Raw genomic sequence first — 12,336 nt, 5'->3', positions numbered from 1 at the left:
ACATGAAATTGTCAAGCGGGCGTCAGAATGTTCCCTTGAAGATAACTAGCAAATGTAGCAATCGCTGGCAGAACTTCATACAAAAGCAAAGTATTATGGCTCCTGTCGTTGTTAGCGCCTCGTAAAATTCTCTTCTCTTGTGATTCTTTTCAGGTGATTGATGAGACGCTCGATGTGAAGGAATTGATTTTCAATCCTGAGAGAGTTGGGGGATTGGGGGATGACATTCCGGTATGTCTTATCGCCATCAATATAGATTTACTGTTAGAGCCGGGGCATCAAACTCAAGGCCCGCAGGCCAGAACAGGTCCGTGGGGTGCTTAGATTTGGCCCACCCTGAAAACTGTGAAGGACACGGCCCTTCCGAGGCAGGCAATTCCTCAAAGAACCATTTATTTGGGACATATCAAATTGGTATGATCCTGGTGAAAAACTGGCTCTAAATAGTCCCTGGTTTTTCACCCAATTAAAAGTCAAACTTTCACACACACACACACACACACACACACACACGAATCTCCAGTCACATGGTCCAATCAGCATATAGTCCACTTGCTAGATGACCCCAGTCTCCTCCTCCTGAACACCTGCGGGAATGTCCTTGGTTCCCAGGGGAAGGAATTTTATTTAGACTACAATGCTCCAGCTATCTCTACATTCCCCCCGCCCCACACCCCTCCCCGGTCTCTTTTGCTCCAGGCTGTGTGAACCCTGAAGCAATGAGAAGAGAAAACCTCCCTAGGAAATTACAAAAAGGAAAAAAAAGTTCAGCCAACTTCAGGGTTGACAACATGTTCATTTGGCCTTGGTTCTCAGGAGACTTAATCGTTGTTTTGTCTGGCATGTTGGAGGAAAACATTCTATGTTCCATAAGTCCCCCCCCCCAAAAAATAGGGCAACTAAGAAACGAAGCAAGAAAAATACGGCTTCAGCTAGAGTCGTTTCGAGAGTTGACACCCTTTTTCTCCAGAAGGATATTGGATGTTGTCAACCACTTACAACAGTTGAATAGAATAGTATAACAGCATTGGAAGGGACCTTGGAGGTCTTCTAGTCCAACCCCCTGCTCAGGCAGGAAATCCTACACCACGTCAGACAAATGGTTGTCCAGTCTCTTCTTAAAAACATCCAGTGTTGGATCATCCACAACTTCTGGAGGCAAGTTGTTCCATTGATTAATTGTTCTAACTGTCAGGAAACTTCTCCTTAGTTCTAACTTGCTTCTAAGTTCATTTAGTGACTGTTTGAACAGCACTGAAAAAAGGGGACTTATGACCATTTTTCACACTTACACTTCCCCATGGTCACGTAATCAAAATTTGGATGCTTGGCAACTGGTTCATATTTACGATGGTTGCAGTGGCCTGTGGTCCCCTCTGGGGGACCTTCCGACAAGCAAAATCAGTGGGGGTGGGGGGGGGAACAGATTCACTGAACAACTGTGTTACTAATCTAACAACCTAGAAATAAGGAGGAATTTTCTGACAGTGAGAACCATTCAACCGATGGAACGGAAGTTGCCTTCAGTAGTTGTGGGAGCTTCATCACTGGAGGCCTTCAAAGAAGAGATTGGACTGCCAAAAAATGGTGTAGGGTCTCTTGCTTGGGTGGGGGTTGGTCAAGATGACCTACAAGGTCTCTTCCAACTCTGTTAATTTGTATCTGGGCATCATGGCTAGTCTAGTGAAGAGAAGGACCAAGGGAGACATGAATTTGAGGGGCTGCCACAGAGACGAGGGGGTCAAGCTATTTTCCAAAGCACTCAAAGGTCAGACAAGGAATAATGGATGGAAACTGACCAAGGAGAGATTCAACCTAGAAATAAGGAGGAACTTTCTGACAGTGAGAACAACCAACCGATGGAACAGAAGTTGACTTCAGAAGTTGTGGGAGCTTCATCACTGGAGGCTTTCAAGAAGAGGCTGGACTGCCATCTGTCAGAAATAGTGCAGGGCAGTGATGGCGAATCTTTTGCTGACCGAGTACCCAAAGTGCACATACACGCCCAAATCCCCAAAATGCAATGCACGCACAGCTCTGCGCATGCGCCCTGTTGCATGCCCCTGTCCCCCACGCAAGCACATACTTGGCAGAGACACAAAGACCAGCATGGAGCATGGGTGGCGGAACTGAGCTGGGGAAGACAGCTCACATGCCATCCGTGAGAGCGCCGTGTGCCACCTCTGGCACATGTAGGATCCTACACACACACACACACAGGTCTAGGGTCTCCTGCTTGGGGGGGGGGGGGGGTTGGACTAGATGACCTACAAGGTCCCTTCCAACTCTTGTCAATCTGTTAAACTGCAGTGCTTCACTTAACCCATGTGGCAAGAAAAGTCATTACATGGGGCAAAACTCATTTAGCAATGTAGATTTTGGGTTCAGTTATGGCCCGTTAGCTGAGGACTTACCTGGAGTGAGTGGTGCAATTCTCTCAGAGCAGGAATATCACGTTATCACATATCATGTTTCTTGCAGTACTGGACAGGGCTTCTCATGCGTGTCTGCCTGTGTCGGTTTCCATGCTTCAACCTCTCCCTGTTATGTCCTCCCTCCTGCAGAAAACGGACCGTTCTATGCGCGACGACTTCAGCTTCAGCAGCAGCGCTCTCATTGGCCTTCTGGTGATAGCGGTTGCCATAGCTACGGTTATAGTCATCAGCTTGGTGATGCTGAGGAAGAGGCAGTATGGAACCATCAGCCATGGGATTGTAGAGGTGAGAGGGGCCTGGAGATGCATCCCGTAAACCCGGACGTAGAGCAGAGCAAGGCTAGGGGAGAATACCAGTAGAATCATTGCTGGAGAATTATATGATTCAAGGCACTTCTTTCCAAACTGGGACGTGGAAATGAATTTTCAACATGAAACCCCTAAGACTTATTCTGACCTAGGCAGAATCCTTGTCCCGACAAAACCCCTTTTATTTAAACGAATGTGAATTCCTCTCCTTCACATTCAGCAAAGGCCTGGCAAACAGAATTTCAAAGGAATATTTATGACTACAGACCTTATCTACCTTGGAAAGCTGCCATGCCAATATTGTCCAAATGAGTTGCTGTGCAAGGAAAGACAGCACAGAGTCTCTCAGATTCATGGAGAAATCTTCACATTTCCGAAATGAATCTAACAACCAACCAAACAAATTGTTTCCTGCAAAAGCCCCCTCCCCTTTCGCTCCTCTTTTATTTCCTATGGGAGGGGCCAATAACCTTTGGTTCCACCACAAAACCGTGCTCGACTAAACCGCGTCGCTGACGTCATCAACAGGGCGACAACAGCGCGGAGACAGAAGCATGCTGTAAACCCTAACCCTAACCCTAAACCTAAAATTAACCCCCTAAACCTAATCCTAAACCTAATCCTAAATCTAATCCTAAACCTAACCCTAAACCTAACCCTGAACCTAACCCTAAAAATAACCCTAAACCTAACCCTAAACCTAACCCTAAACCTAATCCTAATCCTAACCCTTAACCTAAACCTAACCCTAACCCTTAACCTAACCCTAACCCTTAACCTAACCCTAAAGCTAACCGTAAACCTAACCCTTACCTTAAGTTGAATCGGCTTGCTTTCAAAGCGCTATTTAAAGCGCCCTTTCTCCGCACTGGCTGTTGTCGCCCTGTTGATGACGTCAGCGACACGGTTTAATCGGGCGCGGCTTAGTCAAGCGCGGTTTTGACGGGTCACGATCACCTTCCACCTGTGTCTTTACTCCCAAGTTGACCCTGATTTCTGAGTTGTTCTTTTTTTCTGGCAACCCTGCGCATGCGCACACTGGGAACAGGCTCCAGTTGTTCCTCTGCCTCACTGCTTTCTAGCTCTGTAGACAGCTGAGAACTGTCAGACAGTCCAGGCTCCATTTCTGCCTCTGACACAGAGCCCTCATCCGAGCCTTCCCCAGACTCCAGGACTGGCCCATGCTCCTCCCCAACCTCCTCATTGTCCGACTCTACTGCCAGCTCTGCAAAAATATTTTGGTTCATGCACACAGCCCCTGTTGGAAACTCTGAGCAACAGGAGTCAGTCTAGAAATGTGATGAATCCCTGCTATGAGTCATTTCTTTAATTTATGTAGCATCCGTATGCAAAAGATGGTAAAGCAGCATTAGGGTTCTACTTCCTTTTGGGTTATGGATGCTGAAGCTCTTGTGAGTTAATCTCCAAAATCTGGTGTGGTTGGTTGTTTTTCTTGGAGATGTTTCATTACACAACTAGGTGTTCTGACCCCCCTCGTCCCACACCAAAGCACACTCCGAGCCAAAGATAAGTTACCGCATTTAATTAACAGACAGACAGGTCCTTGGCAGCAAACCGGCACAGATAAGCCGGGGCAGCAATCCAGCACAGATAAGGCTTGGCAGCAGTCCAGCCTGCCAAGCTCACAATCATGTTCTCCGACATTAGTTCTTGCTTTGACTTCTGCAAGAGGGGCGTGTGCACAAGCAGTCCTTTTATAGTCTGGAGAGGAGCCTAATGACCACCAGCTCAGTGCAATTATCTCCTGTAACTGCGCAACTGTTCCTGACGCCTATTAGCTCTTCGGTGCCGAGCATCCAGGAACAACTCACTGCTGGCATCCGGCTCACTCTCCCTTGTCTCCTCCCCACTGGTCCAAGGCTCAGGTGCCTCCTGGTGGTCAACCAGCCTCTCTGCGCCCTGCTCGGAGTCGGAACCCTGTCCAGGGTCCTCCAGAGTCGACTCATAGGCCCCTCGCTGTCAGAGTCTGGTGGCATCTCCAACGGCTCCTGCTGGGCCACAACAACTAGGGTAGTGCTCTGAAGATGTTAACTAGTTGGTTAATGAAATGTTGGCAAGATAATCGCAGAGAGCATCAAGGGCTCTACAACCCTGAGCTACAAATAATTCTCTTGTATTGATACCATTGCAAAGACTCTTTGTTACTCAAAATAATCTCTTGGCTAACTGATAGCATCTTCTTCTTCTTCTTTTTGTCCCCATAAAGGTTGACCCAATGTTAACTCCAGAGGAAAGGCATCTGAACAAGATGCAGAATCATGGCTATGAGAACCCAACATACAAATATCTGGAGCAGATGCAGATTTAAAGGGTGTTGAAACGGTTGCATCCCTGACCAGCAGATGTTTAGGGGAGAAAGGGCCAAAATAGTCCATTGTTTTGGATCAACTACTGACCAACTGTCACTTGAAGAGGACTTCACCTTACATTCAGAGTTCCTGGGTCATTTAAGACTTAAATTACTACTGTAGAATTTCAATTTCCATTCTTTTCAAATGGGCGAGGAAATGATAATATAACAATATATGATATATAAAGCGTAAAATGGGAAAAATGGATCTATTGCAGATATTTGAGATGTAATTTTTTTCCTTTTTTTTTTAAAGAAACCTAATCTAATGAGAAATCCCAATGCTGTTGTATTGTCTAATATACAAGCTCTCAATATACATGAGAAATACTGTTTTATTTCTGATTCTCTGCTTGCATATTCCCAGGGTATTTGTACCCAAACACATTGTATAAAGAAATAATTTAGTGGCTCTTCGGTCATTTTGGCTTGTAGGGTTGCAAGATTCCTTCCTTCCTTCCTTCCTTCCTCCCTCCCTCCCTCCCTCCCTCCCTCCCTCCCTCCCTCCCTCCCTCCCTCCCTCCTTACTTCTTTTCCACCCATTGGGATTTTGGAGAAAACAAACTTCATAAACATTATGGAAAACTTTAATACATTCTTCGATGCCAGTGACCTGTACAAATTCTGCTGCTGTGTGGCTTGGTTCCCCCCATCCAAAATCTAGACCCCCTCTAAAGACGAGGCGGGGAACTGCTCTCTCGTTTTAGGATCTTCGTAGTGGGATTATTGGGTCAGGATTTGAGCAGATTAGGATGGCGCACCTGCCTTGCTTTCGGAATCCAGTCCTCGCTGTAGAGTTGGAAGCTTTGACGTTGGGATTCAGCCCTTCCCTCCCAGCATAACTTCTCCTTTTTAGCCTTGCCTAATGTAAGCAAATCTTTCTTGTTAATGTGTGTTCCCCCCCCTCCTCCTCCTCCTCCATTCAGGGTAACTCATGATCATTAGAGGTTCGGAAGGCCGATGGGTCTTCCTGAGGAAGTTGGCTGAGGCTGATGAGGCATGTGCATTTAAAGAGAGCCACTGTCCTGCCTTGAACAAAAAGGAGAAGCGAAAGAAGAATGGACCCACAACGCTGCTCGCCATTGCGCACAGCGTTATGCACCCACATGGAAACACAGTTTGCGAAACAAGAGGGAAGGAATCGCCGGGCACTGATGTGTCAAAAGAATTGTTCCATTAATCATCATGTCTTTGTAATAATGCCTGTATAGTTGGTGTTAATCCTCACAGCGTTTTTTTTTTTAAAAGAAAAATTCTCGAGGTTCTGATAAACCTGTGTTGTAATTTTTCCCCCCACTCTTTTTTTTTGTGTGTACATTTTCTTTTTCACTTCCAAACCCACCCACCCCACCCCACCCCGGTATAATTTCTCTTCCCACTATGCACAGATTTACTTAACCTGCAAAATTCCCTGGTGTGGTCTGTGGGGAATGTAGAAAAAGTTGGAAACTCATCAATAAACTCCTTTAACTTCCAGTTTCTGATTCCGGTATCTATCCCTGTGCGCCTTAGTGTCACTCGTGTTCAAACTGGAGTTCCAGGAAGTCCTTCACTTCCCCTTTCCCCTGAAACTCAAGGACAATGGCTAGTTTTCTTGGGCTCTTTTTATCCTGAGTCTGTCTGTCTGTCTGTCTGTCTCTCTCTCTCTCTCTCTCTCTCTCTCTCTCTCTCCCTCCCTCCCTCCCTCCCTCCCTCCCTCCCTCTCTCTCTCTCTCTCTCTCTCTCTCTGTCTTTCTCTCCCTGTGTCTCTGTGTCTTTCTGTCTCTGTCTATCTGTGCCTGTCTCTTTCTCTTTCTGTCTCTCTGTGTGTCTCTTTCTGTCTGTCTGTATGTCTGTCTCTCTCTCTCTCTCTGTGTCTGTGTCTTTCTGTCTGTCTCTGTTTCTCTGTTCCTTTCTGTCTCTGTCTTTCTGTCTCTGTCTATCTGTGTGTCTGTCTCTCTCTGTGTGTGTCTCCTTTCTGTATCTGTGTCTTTCTGTCTCTCTCTCTGTTTCTTTGACTCTGTCTCTCTCTAATGTTAAGCTTCATTATTAGCTCAAACAAACATATTTAAAAGCATAACGAAAAGGATGGCCTACCAAGCAAGACGATACTCAGATCTCTTACAAGCTTACTCTTGGGATCTTTAAGGATAGCAAAGATCACTCAAAAGGGTACCACTTCTTGCTAAAGTGCAATGAATGTTTGTTTTGCTGCAGGGAGTCTCCCCCTTTGGGGTTATTTTGAGCAGGTCAGAGGGAGACAGAAATTCTGACTTGGAGTCTGCTTCGGCCTCATGGTGCAGGGCTTTGGGCGAAGGCTGGAGGGAAGCGCCGCTGGTGACAAAGAGATGGAGGGCCTTGTTCCAGTGGGACAGCATCATGTCATGGAACTGGCTGACCATCTCAGCCCGTTGAGCCTCCAGGCGCTGGTACCTGGCCTTGCATTCCCACAGATCTTCCCTCTGCTTGGAAAGCCTATGCTCGTAGTCCTCCGTGAGGTGCTTCTACTGAGCCTCCTCTTGTCAGATCCCATTTGAACTGAGCCAGCTGTTTTGCCAACTCACTCTCTTTTTAGCTGCTTAGTTCCAACAACTGCTTCCTGTTGGGGCTCTAAGGACCCTGGGCTGGCAGACAGCCATGAGTGGTTGGGAGGGGAGGGGCGAGTAGAGGCCGGCAAGGCGTCCCTCGACATGAGTGACATCCAGTTGGCCATGCCCACCCAGTCACATGACCATCTAGCCACACCCACCCAGCTAGTCATTAGGCAGATCATATTAGTGGTCCGTTGGATTTAAAATTATGAATTTGGTGGTCCCTGAGGTCCGAAAGGTTGGAGACCCTCTGATCTGGGTGACTGGTGGACTTGATTGGCCATTGGTAGAACAGACTATTTGAGCGGATCCAGGAGGGCTCTTCTTACATCCTTATGCTCTTGAAAAACTCAAGCAAGCAAATGCAAAGTCATATATTTAGTGAACAACATGCCTCACTGCAGAACTTTCTAAAGGTTCTGAAGAGCCCGAGGGCAAAATAACACACTTAAGAGCTCCCCATCCTGTGTGAGCATCAGCCTATTGATTTCTGTCCTTGAAAACTACCAACATTTGGGGTGGGGAAATGGGTCTCTGAAATGCCAAAAACAACGAATCGGGAAGGTAACCATAGAGATCTTTGCGTCAGTCCCATCTTGAATGGATGCAATAATATTTGCACAGGCAAATATCGTTTGGCAAACAGAGCATAGCAGGGGACAAATAACTCTGAAGTTCCTGCGGACAAGCCTTTTAATGTACCAGAAAGGGCTGAAATGAACATTCTTGCTCCATGGCTGGAATGTGATGTGCGGGGGGATGTCCTGTCTCGAATCTGCTACCTGTTGCCACCACCAGATCTACTTTTTCCTCTCTATTGGTGCCTCACATTGGAATGCTTGATATGGAGAAAAAAGTAAGGTTCCTAAAAGCTAAAGGTTCCCCCGCACATATGTGCTAGTTGTTCCTGACTCTAGGGGGCGGTGCTCATCTCCGTTTCAAAGCCAAAGAGCCAGTGCTGACCAAAGATGCCTCTGTAGTCATGTGGCCGGAATGACTAAATGCCGAAGGCGCATGGAACACTGTTACCTTCCCACCAAAGGTGGTCCCTGTTTTTCTACTTGCATTTTTACCTGCTTTTGAACTGCTAGGTTGGCAGAAGCTGGTACAAGTAGCGGGAGCTCACTCCGTTATGCAGCATTAGGGATTTGAACTGCCGAACCACCGACCTTTCTGATCGACAAGCTCAGCGTCTTAGCCACTGAGCCACCACGCCCCTTGATTGATGCGGATGCAAGCCACATAATTTGCCCGACATAATGTCCCTTCTGCCTTGGTAGGACTGATTTGATTTGATTTGATTGGCTGCCCATCTCCTTTTCAGATGACTTTGTGGCCAAGCTAGTAAGACCACAAAGAATAACTGCTTCTAATAACAGTAAAGATTACAATTAAGAAGATGGAGAGGAAGGATGCCAGGGTAGATGGGGGTCTTATCTTAATACATCAACCACCCCTGAAATCTAGGGAAAGCTTCCTTTGTTGCCATCTGGAGGTTTTGAAGAATTTGAAAGGAAACGGGATCTATGGAAAGCTTCAAAGAACCAACACTGGATGGGACCAATGGAAGAGCTGGCATCGGGTTCTGACAAAAGCTGGGAAGCATGGAAGTTGTTGAATAGACTGCGCACAGGTACAATAAGTGTTCTGACCTGGGTTTCCCAAGAGCATGAAGCAAACTCCTTGTCCCGACAAAAAACGCTTTTATTAATTAACTGAATTCTGCTCATTCACATCCAGCAAAGTCTTTCAAGGGAGGATTTATAGTCACAGACCTTATCTGGCTTGGAGAGCTCCCAGGCCAATATCTGCAGAACTTGGCAAGGAGTCTTAGAGAGTCATGAACCAATTAAGCGAACTAATAGTCTCCTGCAAACTCCACTCCCCTTTCACTCCTCTTTTATTTCCTCTGGGAGGGGCCATTCATCCTCCACCTGTGGCCTTACTCCCAAGTCGACCCCCGTTCTTTAGCTGTTCCCTTTATCTGGCAACTCTGCGCATGCGCAGACTGGGAACAGGCTCCAGCTGTTCATCTGCCTCACTGATGTTTGACTCTGAAGGCAGCTGATAACTGGCATACGGCTCTGGCCCCCTCTCTGCCTCTGACACAGATCCCTCTTCAGAGCCTTCTGACTGGCCCATGTTCCTCCCCAACCTCCTCACTGTCTGAATCTGCTGCCAGCCCCACTGGCTACTGACAGGCCACAACAGTAAGATCCAGAGACACCCTGAACAAATGGGACTATCCGGTGGCTTCTTTTCTTTGAGATTGTAGTGACATACAGACAATAACACATATGTATCCCTGTCCTTTGTGCACCGATCAGTGTACACCTGAGGACTTCATGGTAGCACGACAGAACACAATTAATGTTACTACTTTCTGGGCCAGTTCTGTTTACTTTGTACATATTTTCATCCTATATTTTATATTTTGATTTTTTGCCATGTAGTATGCCTTGTTTTTCATTGTGACGTTTCTGACACAAAATAAACAATCTACAATCTACACATTTGAAGCTTGCTCCCACAGTCCCTTTGAGGTTGAAAGCTGGCTTGGTTTGAACCCAAGCCAACAATTTTCCTCTCTATTCTCATTTTCCCTGAATTTCAAACTGCCGGCTTATTTCTTTGTTGCCTTGATATATCTAAAGGGTTTTGAAGCAGTGCTGGAGGCAACCTGGCCTCAAACCAAAGAAATCACCAGACATCCGAAGAAATTATAATCCACTCGATCAATGCAACAATTTCCCTAAAGAATAAAATTTTAATTTTGTGCCTCTAGGCTTTGTGTTTCTAGAAACCTTTCACCCCTTTTCAACTTTAAAAAAAAATTGTTTTGGCAATTATCCTGCATTGCAAATGATGTTTCCCTCCCAAGAAAGCTTGCTTTATGAATTTAATCAAACTCCTCCAAGCAGCTTCAAAGCATGGAATGGTCTTAAGGGATTCTGTTTTTTTGGAGTGTGATAATTATGGATCAGATCTAAAACAGAAAGATGGACAGGGGAACGTAGATTGTTCTGCATCTCTTTTTTCTATTATTCATTGCTTGACAACAGGAAAACGGAGTAACCAACTTGATGATTAAGGAGATAGAAATAATTGCATTTGTAAAATGCCAAGATCCAAGTTGAATCTCTCAAATCAATTAGATAAATATTTGTGGGAGGAAGAAATCACCAGGGTTGAATGCCTATATGGAAATAAGATCCGGCTGTTGTGTCCCGCCAGCAGCCAGTGGATCTGGCAGAAGACTCCGACAGTAAGGAGGTTGGGGAGGAACATGGGCCAGGCCTGGAGGCTGGGGAAGGCTCTGATGAGAGCTCTGCATTGGAGGCAGAGAGGGGACAGTTATCAGCTGCCTTCGGAGTCAGACATCAGTGGGGCAGAAGAACAGCTGGAGCCTGTTCCCATGTGTGCATGTGCAACGCTGCCAGATGAAGGGAACAGCTAAGGAACAAGGGCCGACTCGGCAGTAAAGGCACAGGTGGATGGTGAATGGCCCCTCCCATAGGGAATAAAGAGGAGGGAAAGGGGAGGGGAGTTTGCAGGAGACAATTAGTTCAATTCATTCAGGTGAAGATCTGTTTCTGACTTCTTGCCAAGTATTGTCTGCTACAGAGTGGCGTTTGGAAGATATCAGCCTGGCAGCTCTCCAGGCCTGATAAAGATCTATATTTGTGAGATCTCTTGAAAGACTGTTGGCTGGGACTTTGCTGGAGAGGTAGTATTCAGCCAGTTTGGACCTGTTCTACCAAACCGGTAGTAATGATTCTGTGCAGTTCAAAGAACCGGCAAATCGCACCACTGGCTGGCCCCGCCCTATATAACTTGCTTTTGCCACATGGCCCAGCTAATCTCTTTGCCTCTCCTCCGTGCCTTGCCCGCTCTGCTCAGCAAAAGTAAGCATGCTGCCCGTTCGCACTTTGCCTCGAGTCGGGGCCCAGGGACGCACCATTCCCCAGCTAAGGCCGTCCCCCGGAGCCTCCACCTGCTCACTGTTCACCTGAGCTGAATTGGGGAATGCACTATTCTCCCATTCTGGCCTTGTCCTGGGCCTCCACCTGCATTCCCCTGCCTCAAACTATGTCCCTCCTGGGCTAAAGCAATTTATTCATCCCCTGCACCCATCAGTCCATCACGTCGTCCAATCCGAATCCGTCCCAAATTGAGACATCACTTCAACCACTCCTCCTCCAAGTGCAGAAATACCATGACCAAAAAGAAGAATGCTATTGTGTTGAACTACATTCCCTCTACTAAATTCCCCCTCCTAATTTCCCAAACACAAGAATGTGGCAGGATGGAAGCTTCCGGTATTAATATGGCTTCCAAAGCTGACAGGCGTCCCGCCCCCTTGAAGAAAAACCCACATCCTGGAAAATGAAATAGACAAAACACCAAAAAAGGGGTTAATGTAATGTCCATAAATACACTTAACCCCCTCTCCCCCTCCCTAGGAGGAACCTCTGGCTTGTCATGAAATTTATTATGAAATTGTTCCACTACTGTTAATATGGCTTCCAAAGCTGACACAGCATTCAACATGGCTGCTGCTTCTCTGTGCCGCCGCGCTTTCCGGAAGGGACTTAGAGGAAAGCGGCGGCTCACAGCTGCTAAATTGCACAAGATGCTCTTCCAGCAGTGCG

General features: G+C 46.7%; 1 protein-coding gene across 4 annotated transcripts in view; it reads left to right on the top strand.

Annotated features, from left to right (window-relative positions):
* APLP2 (amyloid beta precursor like protein 2) overlaps positions 1-6,590 on the top strand; it is a 72,527-nt gene extending 65,937 nt beyond the window's left edge. For 3 of the 4 annotated variants that reach the window (XM_032228724.1, XM_032228723.1, XM_032228721.1), the window contains 3 exons: positions 154-231; positions 2,565-2,720; positions 4,971-6,590. In XM_032228724.1, the coding sequence (XP_032084615.1) occupies positions 154-231; positions 2,565-2,720; positions 4,971-5,072 (336 nt within the window). In that variant the 3' untranslated portion in view covers positions 5,073-6,590. The remainder of the gene's footprint in view (positions 1-153; positions 232-2,564; positions 2,721-4,970) is intronic. The other variant, XM_032228722.1, reaches the window with a different exon arrangement.
* Positions 6,591-12,336: the final 5,746 nt, after the last annotated feature.

The sequence above is a fragment of the Thamnophis elegans genome, chromosome 13 (genome assembly GCF_009769535.1).
Source record: "Thamnophis elegans isolate rThaEle1 chromosome 13, rThaEle1.pri, whole genome shotgun sequence".
In the NCBI taxonomy this organism is placed as follows: Eukaryota; Metazoa; Chordata; class Lepidosauria; order Squamata; family Colubridae; genus Thamnophis; species Thamnophis elegans.
The sequence above is the reverse complement of the archived record's forward strand: the minus strand, read 5'-3'. Positions and strand labels throughout refer to the sequence as shown.